Source organism: Eschrichtius robustus, chromosome 2 (genome assembly GCF_028021215.1).
Source record: "Eschrichtius robustus isolate mEscRob2 chromosome 2, mEscRob2.pri, whole genome shotgun sequence".
NCBI classification, from domain to species: Eukaryota; Metazoa; Chordata; class Mammalia; order Artiodactyla; family Eschrichtiidae; genus Eschrichtius; species Eschrichtius robustus.
Genome location: NC_090825.1, coordinates 119984570 through 120005220, shown reverse-complemented (window position 1 = coordinate 120005220; position 20651 = coordinate 119984570). Strand labels below are relative to the sequence as shown.

Genomic DNA, 20651 nt, shown 5'->3' with positions numbered 1-20651 from the left:
AAGGGATGGTACCAGACCAGGTGCAACAGAACCACCTGGATGCTTATTAAAACTGCAGATTCCTAGGCCCCAGCACACATCAGTTACAGCAGAATCTCTAGGAGTGGGGCTCAGGGATCTGCATTTTAACTCATTCACAGAAAGTTAAGTTATAACTCTTCTGTGCCAAAATGCCTCTGTAATGAGGGTGATAATAAGAATTAACTAATGGAGGACAGAGGCAGCCCCAGATGCCTCTGGCTTTCTGTTGTCTTTTGTTTCCCTTCCTCACACTTAGCTGAAGCCCTACCTCCTCCATAAATATCATCATGGAACGCCATCTACCTGCTCCCTCCCCTTGCCCTGGCTCCCGGAATGCTCATAGGTCCTTTTAATGCTGTTCAAATGTGTTAACTTTGTTTCCCTAACTAGTTTTTTAGTGCATTTAATTTTGTATTCTATCACTCAACATCCTTCCCTGACTCCCCTCTGGTGAATTACAACGATAGAAGCGAACACGCTACAAATGGTGCCTGGGAAACAGCCATGGACTCAGAGAGTTAAATATTTACTGACTCATTTGGACCTAAGGATCCTAGCTTGTACTATTATTATCCCTATTTTACAGATGAGAAAATTAAGGCTCAGAGAGGTAAATTAATTTATTCAGGGTCCCAACGGTACAGCCAGAATTTGAATCCAGCTTGTTTGATCCCAGAGACCAAGCCCTTTTCCACTACATGATGCCTCTATCCAGCCAGAGAGTGTGATCCTTGAGGATAAGAATGGTGACGCTCACGGTGAGCACATGCTAAGCAGTGGGCCCTTTGCTAAGTGCTTCCTCTGCATCACCTCCTTCCATCTTCAGAAGGTCTATGGAGTTGGTTCTATTATCCTCAGCTTACTGATAAGAAACTGAGGCTCAGAGACGTTAAGCATCTTGCCCCAAATTACACAGCTGGTAGATGATGGAGGTGGACCTGAACTCAGGACATCTGACCCAAGGGTCTGTGGTCTTAAGCACTACCACTTTGGCCTAGCCTAATGCTCTGGACATCGAGGATGCTCGTAAGTACTTGCTGGGTTGAATCGCACCAACGTCCAACCTTCTGAATCGCACCAGTGTCCCATGTGCTATATAAACACACAAGGTGTTGCAGGGAGCTGCCTGGGCAGCTCTCCAGCCCAGCAGGCATATAATAAATATAAGCTGCTGCTGACACGGGCGTGCTTCCTGCCAACTACTCTCTCTCAGCTCAGTCCATATACACTCCACACACCCCCTGCACAGGCACCTCATGCTCTCCCCGCTCGTTCGCTCACGGTGGACCAGGAGCAAGTGTGTGACTAAGATCTCTAGTGGCTGGCTGCCCCCCAGGGAAGCAGCAGTGGCTGGCACAGGTGCAGACCCCTGTGTAGCTGAATGCATGGACTCATTTAACAAACGTTCATTCAGCACCTACCACGAGCCACACACTGTGCTAGGTCCCTGCACATAGGATAGAACAAGCAGATGAGATTCTGCTCTTGGGGAGGGACCATCTGTAGTAAGTAAGCATGTAATTGTAGGTAGTGATGAGGCGAGGGAAAGAGACTGGGATAGGGATGTGGGTGGGTGGCCAAGAGTTCGAAAAGCTAAAACCCGAATAATCCACAGGAGCCAGCCAGGCAGTGGGTATGGGTAATGCAAGTGTAACGGCCCCTAGATGGGGAGAAGCTTGTTGTGGTTTCAGAACAGTGGTGTGTAAGTCTTTCTTAAAAAGCCAGCTCGTCAATGTGTAACTACTCAACTCTGCCACTGTCTTGCTTATAGATAATATGTAAACACAAAGGCGTGAGTGGCTGTGTTCCAATGAAGCTCTATTTACAAAAGCAGGCAGCGGGCTGGATTTCACTGGCAGGTCATAGTTTGCCAGCCCTATTCGAGAACATAAAGAAGGCCTGAGAGGCTGCTTTGTATCAAGGGAAGGTGAGAGGGGGCCAGACGGCAGGGGCGGGACCTGCAGGTCCTTGTTAGTAATTCTAAGAACAGGAGGCAAAATAACATGAGGTGGCTTCCATTTTTCAAAGATCAATCTGGCTGCTGTGTAGAGCCTGGGTTACGGGGTGAGAGTGGACGCAGCAAGACCAGTGAAGCAGCTGGTGGAAACGCCTTGGGGAGACATGGAGAGGCTGGGGAGGCTGAAAGACTCCACCGAGGAACTCTCTGTGAACCCCACTGCCTGAGATATCCTTTATCAGCAAAGGAAACCCAGGGCAGCCCTGCTTTGCACTCACACTGCACCCGGTACCCCAGCAATGAAGGATCCAGCCCATGTCAAATCTTGATAAAAGTATCCCAAGAACCCAATTTTAGTGAACGGTATGTGAATTTTCCAGGTATCACTAATCAGGTTGCTTCTAGATGACTAATGTTCCTGAGAACATGAGTTATTTTTCTTTCCAGTTACTGTGTGAGGTGCTCTTGGTGAAATGGCCAGTTTCCTAGTATATTGGCAAGGGCTGACACTGGAGTTATTTCTGAGTATTGCACAGCCATTGCCCACTGCACAAAGTCCAAGAGCTGACTGAGCAGCCTCTCCAGATTCACAGTGGGCCCCTGGAATCCAGAGGCTTGGAGATTAATCGTTACGAACAACAGACTTTCCCCTCAGGGTGCCCCTCCCTCTTCCTCCTCCTCCTTTCTTCTTCTTCTTGATCCTGAAAAAGACAAGACACACACACACACACACACACTCACTCACTCTAACTCTGTCATTAGGAAACTTTCTTCTGATTGGTCTGATGATTTAATCTGACAGCTACAGAGCATCCAACTTACATCGTCCTTACCTGGGATCTTCAGCAACAAATTACCAAGAGAGAGAACAAGGAAAAAGATCTCTCTAACATGTGAATAGTGCTTTCCCCCTTTAATGCCCGATTACTCCTAAGGAGGCGAAGGGATGGGGAAAGTAGGGTCGAGGTAGCATTTTCTACCCTCCAACCAGTCTAAAATCTGAATCGACATTTTGTCAGATCCTTCTTCGACTGCAGCTCAGTCAACACTGTGAGGTGTTGTCTTTGGGGCTTAATTTGGCCTTTTGCTCTTCAGGGAATTGGAAAGGTCACCGACATTGCTAGTTAGAAAGAAACTAGTGTCAATGAACACCGCCGTGGCCCCTGGAGGCGGGGTAAGGCCTCTGACTCTCTCCTGCTCTCATCTGTCCTTGTAGGATTTATGACAATTGCTGAGTGGAGGGGCGGGAGTAGTAACAGAACCTGCTGGGAAGGAAAGGACTTGGCAGTTAAAAATCAAGTGTCTTTTAATTTCTTTTTTTGGTTAGCTAGTTAAACTGCTTCAGAAAGGAGACTTAAAAACTGAAGAAGGTGGGAATGCCGAATGGTGCAACCCCTCTAGAAATCAGCTGGGCAGTTCCTCCGACAGTTAGACCTAGAGTTACCACATGACCCAGCAAGCCCATGCCTTGGTGTATCACCAAGAGAACGGAAAACCTACGTCCCCACAAACACTTGTATGCCATGTGTCTACAGCAGCATTACTTATAACCGCCAAAAAGTGGAAACAATCAATATGTCCATCGATCGATGAATGGATAAGACAAAACGTGGTATGTCCATACAATGGAATATTACTCATCAATAAAAAGGAATGAGGTTCTGAGGCCTACTACGACACGGATGACACTGAATACAGTGCAAAGCGAAATAAGTCAGTTGCAAAGACCATGTACTGTATAATTCCACTCACATGAAACATCCAGAGCAGGCAAATTTACAGTGACAGAAAGTAGACTAGTGGCTGCCTAGGCGGCATGGAGTAGGGTTGGGGTAAATGGGGCATGACTGCTAAAGGGAACAGGGTTTCTTTGGGGGTGATGCAGATATTGTGGAATTAGATAGTGATGATGGTTGCACAACTTTAAATATACTAAAACCCACTGAAGTGTACATTTTAAATGGGTAGCTTGTATGGTACATGGCTACCTCAATAAAGCTCCTTTAAAAATGGAAGAAGGCTGCACTCAGGAAGAGGAGTCCCAAACAAGACACACACTTCACACATACAGACCTTCTGAGAGCTTAAACCGACTCTTCCCCCAGGATCAGGGGTCCTTTGTGTTGTCAGAGTGAAGAGCTGATAGGAACACGGCAGTCCCTTGCCCATGGGAGTAGTGGACTGTGGTTTAGAGGACAGACCTTTCAGCTCTGGACTCACCTGTAGATGTAGGCATCTCTCAAATCTTGCTCACTGGTAGGCAGAAGCCCCTCCCCTGTCGACAGCATAGGACACAGAGCCTGTGCATGCACCCACTCTTGATTCGTCTGCCATGCAAACTGTGTCATGTTATGGCTGGGCTGTGACTCCCCCCACATGGGCCTATTCAGGGGACACTCTCCAAGGACATGGCCTTAGACAGCCTTCAGTGGACCCACTCCTACAGGTGTGCCAGGACCTAAAAGCTCTAGCTGCTGACAGGAGAGGCAGTTGGGCTGGCTGTTTGTATGCTTTGATTTTTAAAGGACCCAAATGAAAGTCAATGGAACAAAGGTTTAAGGACAGTGCTTTAGAGGCTTTGAGAACCCTAAGTGAGGATGCAGGCCCAGAAGGCCACATGCAGTTGTGGGCTCATCCCCAGCCCTGCTGGCTCAGAAGATCAAGGTCTGCCGAGTGTGACCTGGGAATCCCCCAGGTGCTCTGTGACCTCTTTCCCATTCTGTCCACCCATGCCTGATTACTATCTCTGCCACGCTGAATGCAGGGGCTGGCCACACAGGGGGGCAGTCCCTTTGCATATGGATGCAGTCAAGGCTGTTCCCCAGGAGCCCATCTCTGCTCCGGCTGGGACCTCAGGGCCCTTACAAATAACCAGGACCCAGGGTGTCTAGGTGCAGTACCTACTGCCCAGCTGGGCTGTAGCAGCTAAAAAGGAAAAACTGTCATTGTGAACGATCAGAGCATCAAGGTCTTTTTCTGAGATGGACGTAACGAAATGATGATCATCATCGTCACAATAACAACATACTGAAAGCTTAATATGTGTTGAGTACTATTTTAAACATGTGATGCACACTATCTCAATTTCCTCTCAAAACTGTCTGGCATCTTTCTATGACAGAGGAGAGGACTGAGGCACAGAGAGGTTAAGTCACTACTTGAGGTCACACAGAATCAAGTGGTCAAGCCGGGGCCTGCGCTACGGTGGCCTGAATCTAGAGTTCGGGCTCTCCAGTGCTACATGGGAGCCTTGGCTGCCCTGCATTTCTGGGTCTCAGGCGGGTGGTAGGAGGCACGGTCCTGACCTGGGTGGGACCGCGCAGCCGTGATGGGGAAGGGACACTGGGTAGTGAGCACTCACCCCTGCCACGGAACCCTGCCTCACCCCACCTGAGGTCAAGAAGGGAGGCCCAGAAAATGTCCAGTTCCTGAAACCAGGCAGCTGGTTTTTGCTTCCTCCTTTGAGCAAAACAAACAGACACTTTCACCCAGGGATCCAGAAGGATTAACCCCAAAGGAGAACTACATCTGGGGGAAATCTCAACTGTAACAGAAACTTGGGCCTTTCCCCAGAATCCTGATTTTTCTCGTAGGCAAATAATAAGTTATGACAAATTATAACAACAATTCCATCAATTTGCATTTTGAAAAATATTCCTTTTTTTTTTTTTTTTAAAGGGAGGAAAACAAACAAATGAAACAAGGAAATGGTGCATCAAGCAAGTCCCAGGCCCATGGGGCAAGTGCTCCGAATCCATTTTCCCATCAGGATACCTGTGCAGGACAGCTGGTGCTTGGCAGGGCTGGTTTCACTGTGCGGTCATCTACCCGCTCCCGGCAGCTGGGGGAGGACGAGCAGGAACGCAGCGCAGCTTATCTGCCCGGAGCTCACCCAATGCCCCACCGTCTCAGAAACAGGCCTCTCCTGCCGTGGACAGTGAATCCCACTGAACTCAAGGTTAGGCATAGACCCTGCGGCTTTAGCCTCCTCCCTGAGCTTGTGACCACTTGCAGGATCCCCGTTCTCCACTCCTTCGTCTCCTCCCTCCGTCTAGCCCACAGATGCTCAAAGCCTGTGCAGGTACCATCCCATTTAATGCCCACGACACCTCGATGACACTGGCTCTGTCACAGTGAGGAGGTGATTCCACTCGTCCTCTTTTGATAGTGGCTCCTAAAGCTCTGCCGCTGCTCTGTTATTTTGGGAAAAGACACCCCACCCCACCCCATGCTCCTTTTTAGTCTTACCTGTTCTGTTGAGATTTTCCTTAGGTAGAAAGGAACTTTGACAACTCCAGTGATTTATTTGAGAAACTCACCATTATCGAAGACCGTCCCTGCCGTGAATGAGAGCTCTGAGTCGTGTTCCGCTTTGCAGGCATATAAGGCTTTTGCCTTCCGGAACGGTGTGCTGGGGGAAAGCAGTTTATTTAGCATTTTTTAAAAACCCTCTGAAAGATATTTAATCTCTCTTTCTCCCCCTTCCCTGCAAGCCACCGAGCCTCCTCTCGCGGGAAGAGCCTGACAAGGCAGTCAGATGGCAAAACATGAGGTGGAAAAGTTGCAAAGGTCACCAGAGCAGAAACGAGAAATATGCAGAGAACAGCCATAAGCCTGGAAAAACCACACTTCTCGTGGGCTCACCTTGTGTCAAGTTTAAACCTGACTTGTAAGAGCTGAACAGTGGGAGTGCAGGCTGGACCCCATTTCTGGAGCAGGACTAGCTAGTGGGGGCAGTGGAGGCAGGAAAGAACCCCTAACTTGCTCTGGAGAACAGTCACAGCAGACCCTGCTGAAAGTGGCCAATGCTCAGTGAGTCAGAAGGAGAAATTCTAGCAAAGCCAGGTTTCAGCTCCAGGCCCCGGGCTGACGTTAGCTCTCCCACGTTACTTATTTCTCATTGGGCTGGTGGAGCAGGATTCCAGAGCTGCAACTCCCGGACCCCCAGGGTAGGGCAGGGAGCAGACAAGGTGTGGGTGTGAGCAGTTACACACGTGTGTGTATGAGCATACGTGTGCACTTGTGTGGGGAGGAATAAGGGAGAGGGGGCATGATGCAATTTTTGGGGGCTTTTCTCATCCCAGGAGTGCTGACAGCCACTCTCACTGCGAATCAGAATCACTTTAAAAAACGCAGATGTCTGGGTTCTACCCTGACTTGCAGATATCAGTATTTCTATAAAGCTCTCCAAGTGACTCTCGTGAGCAACCAGGGCTGAGAACCATCCTTCCAGAGCAGGGGTTGGCAAACTCCTTCTGTAAAGGGCCAGACAGTAAATATTTTAGGCTTCATGGGCCGTATGGTCTCTGTTGCATTTACTCAACTCTGCATTGTAGCACGAAAGCAGCCACAGGCAACATGTAAATGAATGAGTGTGGCTGCGTTCCATCAAAACTTTACTTACAAAACACAGGGGCCAGGCTGGATTTGACCTAATGGCCGCAGATTGCTAACCCACATTCTAGAGTGCAAGTCGCAAGTACTGGTAAATCAATTTTTGCCTTGACATCCAACCAGTCCCAAATGAGCTATGGTCTTCTCAAGGGTCACAAGAAAAATGACATTTAGCAGTCAAAAGTTGGCTCTTTATTTGCTGAAAGCAATCTCTCTCTTCCTCAAAGCCAGCATATTTAGGGGCTCTAGGGCAGAGTAACAAAAGAGCAAGTAGGTCCTCTGGGTTAGACAATTATTCAAGGGATATATATTATTTGCTTTATCTTTATTTGGCTAATGGAGAGCCTCAAGGACCCAGGGATGCTAAACTTTCATGGCGTATTTATTTCTAGTGGCTGAATGAGTTTTAGCTGAGGCATGGTTGGTCTCAGGTAAATCCAGATAGGATCAGAAGGGACAGGGCACTTTGGATCCTTATGGAACTGTTGCTCTTGGAGTCACCAAGTCCAGCTTCCCTCTGGGAAGGAGGAGCCATGGATGTCTGGAAACCTATACCAGGGCCAGAAATCTAAAACTTTTAGTCTTGGTTCCATGAAAATTGAAGGAAAGATGACTTAAAGGGTCTGTTGTAAAGATAAATGGTTATCCAGAATTTGTTGCCAGGGTGCAGTTTACTGGTGTTCTCTCTGGTCTTCTAGTAGACAGGAAATGATAACTGGGTGGGAGAAAACTGGGCAAGTGGGAGAACACGAAGTGGGTTCGCTGGTAGTGAAGGGGAAAAGAGCCTTTAGAATGTGACGGCTCCAACTAGAAACCAGCTTCCCCTGTGTAATTATCATTAATGTCACAATCAAGTTCAGGACAAGGGGCACATTCTGTGATCTAAGTAAACCAAGTCTGTGTGTTGGCCAGCAAGGGCCAAACAGCCAATGCGCTGCTAAAATTTTGTTTTTGTTTTTGTTTTTGTTTTGGAGGGAGTAGGGAACAGAGAGGAGTCATCTGGCTGTGAAACGTGTTAAAACAGCCAAAACTCCGTACGGACAGGCAAGTGGAGCCTGTGATGACATGGAAGGTGGAAGGAGAATCCAGTAGCCATGAGCCAGGGTCATTGTCCCTTGAGGATGGGGAGAGAGCACAGGGACCAGGGACAGAGAGATAAAAGGTGAGGCGAAAATCATCTGAGGCAAGGCTCCTCTGGCTGGATTTTCACAGAGGTTACTTATTAACCTCCTCAAATAAAGGGAATGGGACAAAACAGGGACAAGCCAGGGAAACCAACTGGGGTATCTGGCAGGAAGTAAGCAGAGGGAATGGCTCAAGTGACCAAGATTATCATTCAAGAGGAGTAATTTTCCACTAATATCCGGTTTTAGGAATTTAATAATGATAACATTCAATAAAACAGTACATTAAAAATGAAAACAAAGGTGAGGAAAGAGCTTTTTTTTCCCTTGCTTTTCTCTCAAATTAAGAGGTGACAGACAGTCTACAAGAAGGTCTTTTCCTCTGAGACTTCCTCCTGCCCCCTTGGGATGTGCACAAGAATGGGAGGGATGATAGAGGGGTGCTTTTAAAAGGAGCTATTCCTGTTCCCCAGGACTATGGCTGCCAAATAAGGTACAAGGCATCTAGTTAAATCTGAACTTCAGATCAATGAGGAATACTATTTTAGTATGAGTATGTCCCAAATATTGCATGGGATATACTTATACTTAAAAAAAAATCATGTGTTGTTTACAATTTCAAATGTAACTGGGTATTCTGTATTTTCATTTTATTTGCTAAATCTGGCAGCCCTACTCAGGGGAAAGTCTTCTCTTTGTAAAAGTTTGTCAGCCCGAGTCCTGTGTCCCATGCCATACTCTCTCCCTGTCAAAAGCCCTGAGCGGTTTGTGTTAGATAGGGTTTCTACCAAAACAGATCCTGCTGGCACAGAGGTTTTGTTTGTAGGCTTTGGCTCTGATTAAAGAAATAAAAAAAATCCCCCCTAAGCATCTTTGGTTCTTGGGCTCCCTAGCTCCCTATTCTCTGCAAAGCATCTCCACACTGCACACAGAGAGCCTGAGGTGCCTGTGACTCTTCTGTGACACCGCCCTTCAGACCTCAGCAGGGCCTTCAAGGGCATGAACAAGCTTGGAACCTTCTGCTTGTTCATTGTTAATTTTCGCCTGTGAGCGTGGCACAGGGCCAGGAAAAGCACTCAGAGGAGTTTCCCTCAATTGCCCTTGCAAACCCTGCAATATGACAACCCACTCTGCACTGTACAGGGAGTTGGGCTCAGCTAGACTGGCAGGATGCAACGGCTTGATCATTTAGGCATAATTTCCAGGAGCCCCTGTGTGAATCCAAGTTATGAGTTCGGGGCTGGGAGCTTTTCTAGGGGTACAAGTGAAAGGAAAGGGAACTGCTCCTCCAGTCCCCTTTCTCTGCTGTGCTGTGAAAGGCATCTCCATTCCTGAGCTTGAACTAACAAGCACTAACAATGCTTTGGAGAGGGGAGACCAAGCCACTTCCAGAGGAGATGTTATATAGAAGTTCATGGGCCCATTTATTAGGTCTAATTAAGTTTTTATTTTTAAAAGCTCTGCCCAGGGAAGGAAATCTGAAGGTTCATGTTCTGGAAGTGGATTTGGGGGAACGTTTCGTTGGACCTGAATAATGGGTGTATGCCCCCACCTCTTGGCTGCACACTGCAACAGCAATTAGGGGATTTTTGCCCTCTCTGTTGGCTAGCTCCCCAGCTGTGTCCCCATCCGTGCTCAGCTTGGCACACATGGTCAGCTCAGTGATAGCCAACTGCAAGCCCTATTCTGCCTTGCCTATTTCAAAAAGGCAGCTTCCTACAGGGTTGTGGAACTGCATCATCCAAATGGTGCCATTATACTGATGGCCAGAGTGAACAGTACTGTGTAACCATGAACCCAAACACATGGGGTGAGCAGATTCTATTGCCACTGTCCACTGCCAATCTGGAAATATCAATACTCTGGGAAAGGAGTAGCTAAAGAAGTAAAACCTGGAAATATCCTGGAAGATGGGAGTGGGGAGGTGGAGATACTGGAGAGGCAATAGGGCCCCAAAGCTTAGAGATATAAAAAAAAAGTGAATACCGTCAAAGCAGAGTACACTTCAGTTTTTTAGCTGAATGATTCTACTGTCCTGAGTCCCCCAACCCATTCTGTCCAGGGGCCAATATTCTAAAGATTTTACTTCGTTTTGAACAAATTGAAGGGGCCACATTTTGGCTCTGGTTCAGGTCTCATGGGGCAATCAATGATCTAACCGGAACAACCCAAACCATATCTGGTGTCCTAGAAAGTTAACATCTCCCAAAGTGCCCAGAATATACCTAAGAAATAATTAGGAAATAACTTGAGTGTCAGAAAAAGTATACTCTGAATTTTTATCTTATTCCCAGGGTAAGGATAAAAGAATATAGTGAAAAGCTATCTTTTCCATCTTCAAGGGAAAAGCTAGACAGAAAACCTAGAGGAGCAGGCCAGGCTCTGGGGCCGGGAAACATGAAAACTTAAATTTGGGGCCACCCATGTGTTTGGAGGAAAGAGTGCTGGTTGAGGGCAAGAAGTCCTGAATTCTGGATTGGATCTCATGAGTCATGTGACCATGCACAAGTCACTTCTCTGTGCCTTAGTTTTCTTTCTCTGTAATAGGGTTCAGGCCATTTCTTCTCATTCTCACACGAAGATAGAATGAAATGATAGATATGAAAGTGCCTGGAGGAGAATTAAGTTTATATATATATACACACACACACACACACACATATACATACACACACACACACACATATCTACATATATGTGTGTGTGTGTGTGTGTGTGTATATATATATAAATATATGTATGTATAAATAGCATGGGGTTTCTTTTTTTAAAAGTGAGACTCAGCTTTATAAATTATTTAAGCCCCTATGCTGGGCCCACCACCCCTTAGGAAAAAACCAGCTATGAGAAAAGATGGATGAAAAAATACTGCCAAGGCCCAAAATACTTATGATGCTTCCATTGGGCTCTGCGTTTTGGTTGTCTGAAAGCAGAGATTAAGTTTGAGAGACACACGTGCTCAGGACCTACATAGCAGAGGGATTCTTTTTCCTGGATTTAAACAGCTTCTTTTCTCCAAAAAACTCAAATGTGAAGAATTAAGTGTCATCAAAGCAGGGAAAAACTATAGCTTGGCCCCTGGGGGGAGGAACTAGGTCAACCCTCAGAATGAGGTGTCGCCTGTTCCCGTGAGAGCTAAGGGTTCACGACACGTGGAGACAGATGCAGGCTGGGAGCACCGAGCATTCCTGGGACTACATGGGAGGTGAGGAGGCAGCTATGAACAATTTAAAGAGAAACTGCTTCATATCCCAAGCCTTTATTCTGTGTTATATTCATCTCTCTCCCAACTGGTCTGGGTCTCATCAACTAGGTGTCAGTACACAAGGCTGAAAGCCCAACCCCACAAATAAATGTTGCCTGATGCTAACTGATAAAAATGAGGGAAGAAAAGGCCGGTACGTGTCTCAGCACTGCTCCCTTTGATACTATCTTATGCTAAAGCACAGAGAGCCCCATGGTTCAGAGAGTGATCCAAACAGGAGCCCACTCAAGAGGCACTCTCTCCCCAAACTCTACGCATCACGGAAAAATTCAGTAACCAGAGGAAGGGCTCAGAAAGGTGTGGAAAATGCCATGCTGGTTCTGCAAATAGTCCCTCCCAGCTTTGGTCTCTGAGGCTGGAATCCCTGATCAGCTTTGGATAAGCAGGAACGGATTGGTCATCATCCGTGACTTTACCTGGAGTCTTCATGAACTGCTTCTTCTGGCCTGTCAAAAAGCAAGTGCAGGTTTGGATGGCAGGGAACAAAGTTGACGAGGAGGCTGAACACTGCATGAAGAGAGGACCAAGCCAATGAGAGAACAACAGCAGCAACAGAAAAGCAAACAAACCCTGCAACAGACCTGATGGGGGATGAGTCGCTGGACGTGGATGAGGTGGGCATAGGGCTGGATGGCGCCGAAAACATGGGCCAAGATGGCGAGAGGGGTGAAGTTGGGCTTGGATTCGGGGGGCTGCAAGACATAACCACCAGAAAACTCATCAGCACACAGGGAAACCACAACGGGAGCACAGGAGGTTCAGGGGAGGCCAAATGACAGGGAGCTGGAGAGACTGGAGGAGCACTGAAACTGTCCTCAGTGCCAAGTCACATCTCTCCAGACCAAACTCCGTGTCTTCCAAGTAATGCCTGCTCTGGAGCTCCTCGGAGTGTTAACATGTCTCTTCGCCCTGCAGAACAACTGCTTTCTAGGTGGTAGGAGCTTCCTTAATTGTGTCCATTGTGCCTTTGGCCATGGGTGAAAAATGCCCTGAACCCATGTCCATGGGTTCCCACACCCACATCCTATCACCGACCTCCATCTGGGGCAGGGCTAGCTCATAACCAGCCTTCGGCTTCCACCGTGTGAGTGTTTTTAAAGTCGTGTCTCAGCAAAAATGACCATTCTTCTGGGCCACACAGGCCATTCCGCCAGAAAACAATTTCCTGTTTACATTTTTAACGAAAGGGGCCGTGTGCCATTGGAGACCCGGAGAAGGATTGCATTAGAAAAGTGATAGTGGATGGAGGACAGGGCTGGGCACGCACCTCCCAGGAGAGGGCACACAGCTATGGGCAGGGCATAGTTGTCCCTCTGAGGTTTGCTTTCCAGGCTTATTCTTTCTTTTTTTCATGGATTTTGGGCATTCTGACGCTCAAAGAAAAAGTCCCAGATGGAAGGCAATGAAAAAATGAGGAACTGAAAGCTTAAATTTGTCATTTTGTTCTTTGATGGGTGGCTGATCAAAAGTTTGGAGAGGAAAGGTTGAAATTACTCACTAAAATATGGTTTGTGGATTTTAACTAGTCACGCTAGCCCTTTGACTTATTTCCACAAATTACACAGATAAACATCTTAGTAACTCTGTAAAATTGCATTAAGTCACAGATGGTGCAAACAAACACCAATGACTGAGAAAACAACTCGGAAACCACCCAGCCACAACACCACCTGCAGCCCTGAGCCCCAGCCAGTGGCTGGATTATGTGGCCCAAGCACTGTACAGAGGTGAAAATGACAGCAATCCAATTCCAGGGGAACAGACTTTCTAAACATACTGGAATTTAGCAAGAACACATAAATGTCCTACTGAATGACACATCTTCAATTCAGATGAGAGACTCAATAATGGCCTTAATTATCTACAGCTATAACATAAATTCCTACGGAAATATACAGTAAAAACCCATTGTGTGAGTTCATCAGATAACCTCGGACTAATTGAATGAAACATTTATTAAATGTCACTATATGCATTATATTTCTAGAATATACATTTCATGAGCAGGGATTTTTGTTCGTTTTGTTTACTGCTGTATCTCCAATGCCTAAAATAGTGCCCAGGAGGATTTCAATAAATATTGAGTAAATTAATGAATCTCATTTAACCCAACCATCTAGCCAAGAGGCACTATTATAATTCCCATTTCACAGATGTGGGAACTTGGGCCAATTTGAGGCTTGCTTGAAGATATCCAGGCTGTAAGTGTCAGGGCCGAGGTTCAGACCCCAATCCCCTGGCTCCAAGCCCAGGGCTGTTGCCGCCACAGTGTACCACCTCTGGGGTAGCAGGACTTGCTCTGATCCTCTAGGCTGTACCAAGCTTCTTTACAGACCCAGCCATAGCACTAGAAACCTTAACCACTGATTTATGAGTTTCCTTTAGATGCCTACCACATTTGCAAGGGAAAACGGGAATGCAGCAACAGACAGGCCCAGCAAGACTCAACACATTGTAAATTCCAACAAAATCCCCAATTCTGCCTCCAGTCTTGTGTGTGGTAGATTCATATAGCAGATGGAATTCATATAACAGAAGAGACAGAATTCAAAGAGTATGGCTTTTTTCTCTTCTTCTCAATTATTCCAGCAATGACTACTTATTGAACACATTGTGTGATCAAGACAGTAAGTGGAATACAACTTAGCATTTACCAAGGTCCCTGACTTGAAGAGCTTACAATGTATTTGACAAGATGGGACAGATTAAAAAACAACTGTAATATAAGACAGTAAGTAAGCTTCATCAGCTAAGGGATCAGTTACCCTATGATTAGTTTAATACCTGCTCCCACACTTGATTCTGTCTTGGGTCCCGGAAGGAAGTGCTGCCTCCTTGCTACTGGGCAGTCAGTCCTCGGTTAATCCGTAACTGCAGCTGGTAAGAAGGGCCTCGCTTTCTCAGTCCCCTCCCCACAACTGCCCCCCTAGATAGTGACCCAGTGGGCAAGGCCTGGCTATTCCAACTGCAGCCCAGCCTGGGAACCCAAGTTCTGACCAGGGACAATTTGGAGGTTTATGAGAGCAGCCCAGGCCTAGAGGCCTGAACTACTCTGTTCCTTTGGTCAGTGGCCAACACAGGACAATTTAAAAGTCCTTAAGACTTTTTTTTTTTTTTTTTTTTGAGTTTTCTTTTTAGTGGCTTTTATAAGTAGGAAACACCTCCAGCTTCCTACCTCAAGTGTACCAAGAATCATGCCTTTGGCTAAAGGCATAGTTGGAAACATATTCTATGAACACAATGTGGGTTCTGAATGTTTTTTCACATCCCTGGATATCTAAGTGGTTCTTGGCCACTTAGTACATGGCCGAAATTATCTGGGGGTGCGGTTGGAATGCAGGACATTCATAACGATTATAAGAAGTTACTCTTCAATCTCCATGTCCATTGCCACAGTATTAACTGTGATTTTTAAGAACTAATAGAATTTCATTTGTTTGCTTGTGTTTTGGTCATAGCAATAACATTTATTTGTTATAAAATAACCACAATCTAAAACTTATTACCACTATGTTTCAGTGTAACAGTAAAATGCATACTCCACAGTACTTCTATGATTTTTTAAACTACTGATTGGAAATATACTCTTTGTTAATTTGTGCTCCAGAGGCACATCAACAAAACTCAACGTCGACAATACTACTGAGCACTGTTATACACCACAATGACTGATGCCTGTAGCAACAGAATGACTGTAAACATATAAATGTTCCTCAGAGAAACAGAGAGCACATTATATATCAGTTTTGATGCAACTTAGAGAACACACAGGTGGGATGATGATAATGGCCCAAGACTATTTGTATAATCTTATACTCTGACCACAGAAGTGTCTGGTTATAGGTTACTTAAAGTGACAACAGCACTCCTAAAAAAAATCCAAGACAAAACAAACGAAAAATGGCCAGCTTTGGTATTGGCTCTGAAACCTCCAATATCGAATTCTCAAACTCTCTTCCCATTAATGAGGACAAAGATAACAAATGATTGGTGTTAGGATAGGAGAAAATAATTTTATAACTACCATCTTAGCAGATGATCCCCGAAGGCCCCTCTACAACCTCAGAGTCCAGCTGAATGCCCCAGCACATTTTTCACCCTAAATATTCCTGGGGTCCTGCCAGGCCCCCCACATCAAGGCCCAACCATAGCGACAGCAGCTTAAACTTTAAGGAACATTTGCTGGTCTGGTTTGGATTCAAGTGGAAGGCTTGCATCGGCTTTAGTTTGCCAGTCCACGGTGTCCTCAAAAGGAGTCACACAGCCCCAGTCAGTCGCTTTGACATTCACTGGACAGGGAAGAAATAATGGTTTAGGAAGATAAGGCTCAAAGGCCTGGCAGCATGCTGGGATGTGGCTGAGCGTTCAAGTACACTGTGTGGCAATATCGTCAGCTTGACACCCTTCTGTGGTGACTCACTTGACTGATGGGGCATCTGGTGTACCAGCCAGGGCATGACTACCAGGCCGTGGACAGGGCTGTCCCAGCAGGCTCCCAATCTGATCACGGATGTGGGAGACCCTCTCATGACTCCACACCATGGGAGTGAAAAACCTGAGCTGGTATAAGATAAGCAGTCGGCAGACCATTAATCAGAAAGCTGATCTTCTTTAATTCTGATATGCGAAATTACAGATGGCTGTGTAGGAAACTGGAAAATATCACAAGAAAAGCAGTAAAATCATACATAATTTATACTACTGATAATCACTGTTAACAGCTTGCCAAATTTCTTCACTTGTCTTGGGTGGGGTGGTGTTGCAGATAATACCACATACATACTAGCGTATTTTTTTCACTTAAGTATTTTCTGATGTCATTAAGTAGCCTTTGATATATTTTAAAAATCATAAAACTCTTTTCCCACTAAAGAGGCTAAAAATAACAAACAACTGACATTTGTTCAGAGAAAATCATTTTTAAAGTACAATCTTGGCAGATGACCCCCTGAAGACCTCTCTACAAACCCCAGAGTAGTCTCAGGCCTACAGGATATTCTACTGTATGGTATACCCTGATTTATGTACCCCTTCTCTTATTGTGTACATTCAGATTATCCCTCTTCGGCCATAGTACTGCAACTCACATTCTTGTAGAGGATCACTGCCTGTGTCTCCAATTGTTTCCTTAGCATAAATTCCTGGAAGTCAAATTAGTGGGTCAAAGGCTAGGAGCCTTTTTTAAGGGTCCTGATACATCCTAGCAAATAGCCTTGCAGAAAGGTTCGACTGAATTGTACTCCCACCAACAGCGTATGGGGGCTGCCCCTTCCCTCTCACCACGGCCCCACCAGCACAGAGAATGAGCAATTAAAAAAATCAGATGGACTTTTTTTCCCCAGTCCACAAAGGTCACCTTGGACTCTTCTCTTTCCTAGCATTTCCAATGGCAAAAACAAATACAACTCCTCTCCCGTGTTGTTTCCATCTGCAAGCAATGTTTAATTTTCTAAAGGGCATTCTGCCAAGAAGGTAGTGTGGGGAAGGAGACAGGCAGATGGATAGAGAGACAGACAACCGCAGCCTGGGGGGTGCTGAACCTCTGGCCATGTGGTGTGGCTGATCCAAGAGAAACGGGGAGTGCTGGGTGGTTGGCTTAGTCTAGGACTCTCCAAGACAGGGCTAGGTAGGAGGGATGAGGTACACATGGGGAGCCAGAGAGTGTCTCGCCAGCTGCATACTGTGGAGAGGCCACAAAACTGGCATCGACATCTCTCTGCCAGGCAGTGGTCTGAGACCTACAGGCTGGGTTCCCGGTCATGGATCTCGGGCCTGACCTGAATGCTCACTCCCTCAGTCCCCTTTCCCCATTAGGCCTAGAACGGGGATGGTGCTATTACGTTCAAGGGGGACTGCCTGTATTTTTTTTCTTTCCCCCTATAATGAGAGAGGATAGAAAATTCCATGAAAACCTGTAAAGTCCCATCTTATCTAGTCCTGAATTAGTGACTTCTTCTTCCTTGGAAAATATCCCTTTATGTCCTGAGTTAAAGTGCCATAAAAAGAGAGGGAAAATCAAACTCCAGTTGGGAAAACAGGGTCAAAAGGAGTACTGGTAAGCTGGATAGTGGTGAATCAGAGTAAATGACACAAAAACCAATTTCCACTTGTTGAAAATTTGAACATATTCTTTACGTGTCTGCTGAAGCTTTTACAACACAGAAATCCTATCTATGTCCTGAATCTTCAGTCTGTGCTTCACGACTTTACAAGAGGAAAAGTCCACATGCCCCCGAGTTGCACTGCTCTGTATTCTTTTCTGACTCTTACAAGTATGCACAGTATTTACAGATTCTTTCCCCACATCTAATATAATTTAATACACATTTTTATTCAGACAATAACAGAGTCCTGATCCTTATTTTAATGAGACTAGCTGGTGAAATCCCCTTAAGGCCTTAGCAATTATATGCAATTGCTTTTAAAATAGTTCTTAAATAATTTGCTCTTAAAATAGCTTGACAAGTCTACAGGGCAGTGGTTCTGTTTTTCCAGCTTTTAAAAAAATTTCTGAAGTTTAAGTTCCAAATAAGTTTCAAACTCAGATGGAGTATGTTGGAAAAGGCATATAATTCTGCGATTAAATAAAATCCAAAATCTCAGAATAGAGAATCTGTTATCCTTAAGGTTCCTCCAAGTCAATAATTCGAACCCTCTCATGCAGAATAACAAAGAAATACAAGGTAGAGGGAACAACTCTGGATTGGAAGTAAAGATGCCTGGACAATGGTCTCAGTTCAACTGCTCACTGCAGGGGAAAAACCCTCAAGGGAGAGAAAGGACCAGCAGGGTAAATGGAACAGATGTCTCTATTGTGCTCTGCGCTGCACAATACTAATCGAGGGGAGTCTTCTTTCCTCTTAATTAAACCTGAGGATAGCCCCTCAATCTTTTTCAAAATCACATTTCAGCTACATCAGAACTGGTTCTAAAAATAAAATGTATTTACTTTCTTTCAACTAAATAACCTCACAATTTATGAAGTTATTTTTAAGGAAACGGGGAAGCGTTTTGGGAGCACTTTGAAGGGTCTATAAGGTGACATTTGCTATTTCAAAAGATTGGAATGGTTGCTGAGAAATCCCAGCATCTCCTTACTATACCGAGGGCAGTACAACTGTCATTCTCTATATAATGAAGATATCGCAAAAACAAGTGTATTCACTGTAACTTAAACAGAAAAGCAATAGTGCCACTAGATTCAATCCTCTATTATCCTGAGGCATAACTTAGGTTTGCTCTAAAGCCACCATTCTAATGCTGGCTGTGTTTAAACTATTCTTAAAATCTACAAGCAAGAAACTGTAACTGCCTCAGGGGATTGAGAATGGGGACCGGGTACATGGGCACAGACTGGACATTCACTTTATATTTTACATTTGTTTATACTGTTTGAGTTTTTAAATCATGAGCCTATATTATTTTATAATAATAGTGGAAAGCACTCTTCTATAAATGGCGCTAAGACAACTGGATATCTATATGGAAAAAGTGACACAACCTCTACCTCATATCATACCTAACAAATGATTTCCTGGTGGATTACAGATCTAATTGCCAAAGGCACACAATAAATGAGGGAATACCTCTGAGAACTTGGGGTTGGGATTTATCCAACAAGGCATAAAAAGCACTTAGCATAAAGGAGAATACTGATATACGCGACTACATTAAAATAAGAAATTTTATGTATCAAAAGACAACCTTAAAAGAGAGTAAAAAGACAGCCTACCACATATAAATACATAAGGGCACATACAAGACTATACAAAGAACTCCTACTGATCAGTCAGAAACAGGTAGACAACCAAGTGGGAAATGGGCAAGAAACTTGAGCAGGGACTTAGAAGAGAAAATGCAGAAGAAGGGGGCTCACCCTTTCTGTAATGCAGGAAGTGTAGATTAAAACCACAGTGAGATGATCCCGCTCACCTACCAGAACGACTAAGATAGCTAATATCAAAATGCTGAAAATACCAAGTGTTTACAAAACATGGAACAACTGGAATTCTTATACTTTGCTGGAGGAGGGGTGTAAACTCGTCCACCCACTCTGGAAAACAGTTTGGCATTATCTAGCGAAAATGAAGTTATCATTCTCCATGACCCCGCAGTTCATTCCCAGATGTATACCCTAAAGCAGGGGTCCCCAACCCGGGACTGCACGCGACCTGTTAGGAACCGGGCCGCCCAGCAGGGGGTGAGTGGCGGACGAGTGAGAGTGAAGTTTCATCTCCCGTTCCCCATTGCTCCCCGTTGCTCACATTACCACCTGAACCATCCCCCTGCCCCCACCCCCCAGTCCGTGGAAAAACTGTCTTCCCTAAAACTGGTCCCTGGTGCCAAAAAGGTTGGGGACCACTGCCCTAGAGCACACTGTGTATATATGAGAAGACATATATGAGAATGTGTAGAGCAATTTATCTGTAAAAACAAAAACTGGAAACAAGCTAGAAGTTGAGCAAAAGTAGAATGGAGAAATAATTTTAGTATATTAATGCAATTATGCGTTCTGCTACAATGAAAATAAATAAATGAACTACAGCTACACGAACAACTTTTAAAACTGTTGAGCAAGAGAAGCCAGACTCAAAATAATAAAGCAAACTATTACATTTTAGGGATGCACCAAGTCAATCATTATTTGCAGATTCTGCAGTTGTGAATTCACCTATTTGTTAAATTTATTTGTAAGTCCTGAATCAATACTCAAGGTGCTTTCATAGTCATTTGTGGACATACACGGAGCGATGAAAAACTTAAGTCACCCTGAGTCACCCAACATGCACACTCCCAGCTGAGGTCAAGCAAAGGGATGCTCTGCCTTCTGTTCCAGCTCTGTAGTGTCCCTATGTGCAAGAAGGCTGTGACATGCCTTACAAAGAAAACA

General features: G+C 45.2%; 1 protein-coding gene across 3 annotated transcripts in view; it reads right to left on the bottom strand.

The window, feature by feature from the left end:
- Positions 1-20651, bottom strand: part of ARHGAP26 (Rho GTPase activating protein 26) — a 474900-nt gene that overhangs the window by 8456 nt on the left and 445793 nt on the right. For all 3 annotated transcript variants that reach the window (XM_068536090.1, XM_068536092.1, XM_068536091.1), the window contains 2 exons: positions 12343-12453; positions 6298-6389 (listed from right to left, as the gene is read on the bottom strand). In XM_068536090.1, coding sequence (XP_068392191.1) covers positions 6298-6389; positions 12343-12453 — 203 coding nt within the window. The remainder of the gene's footprint in view (positions 1-6297; positions 6390-12342; positions 12454-20651) is intronic.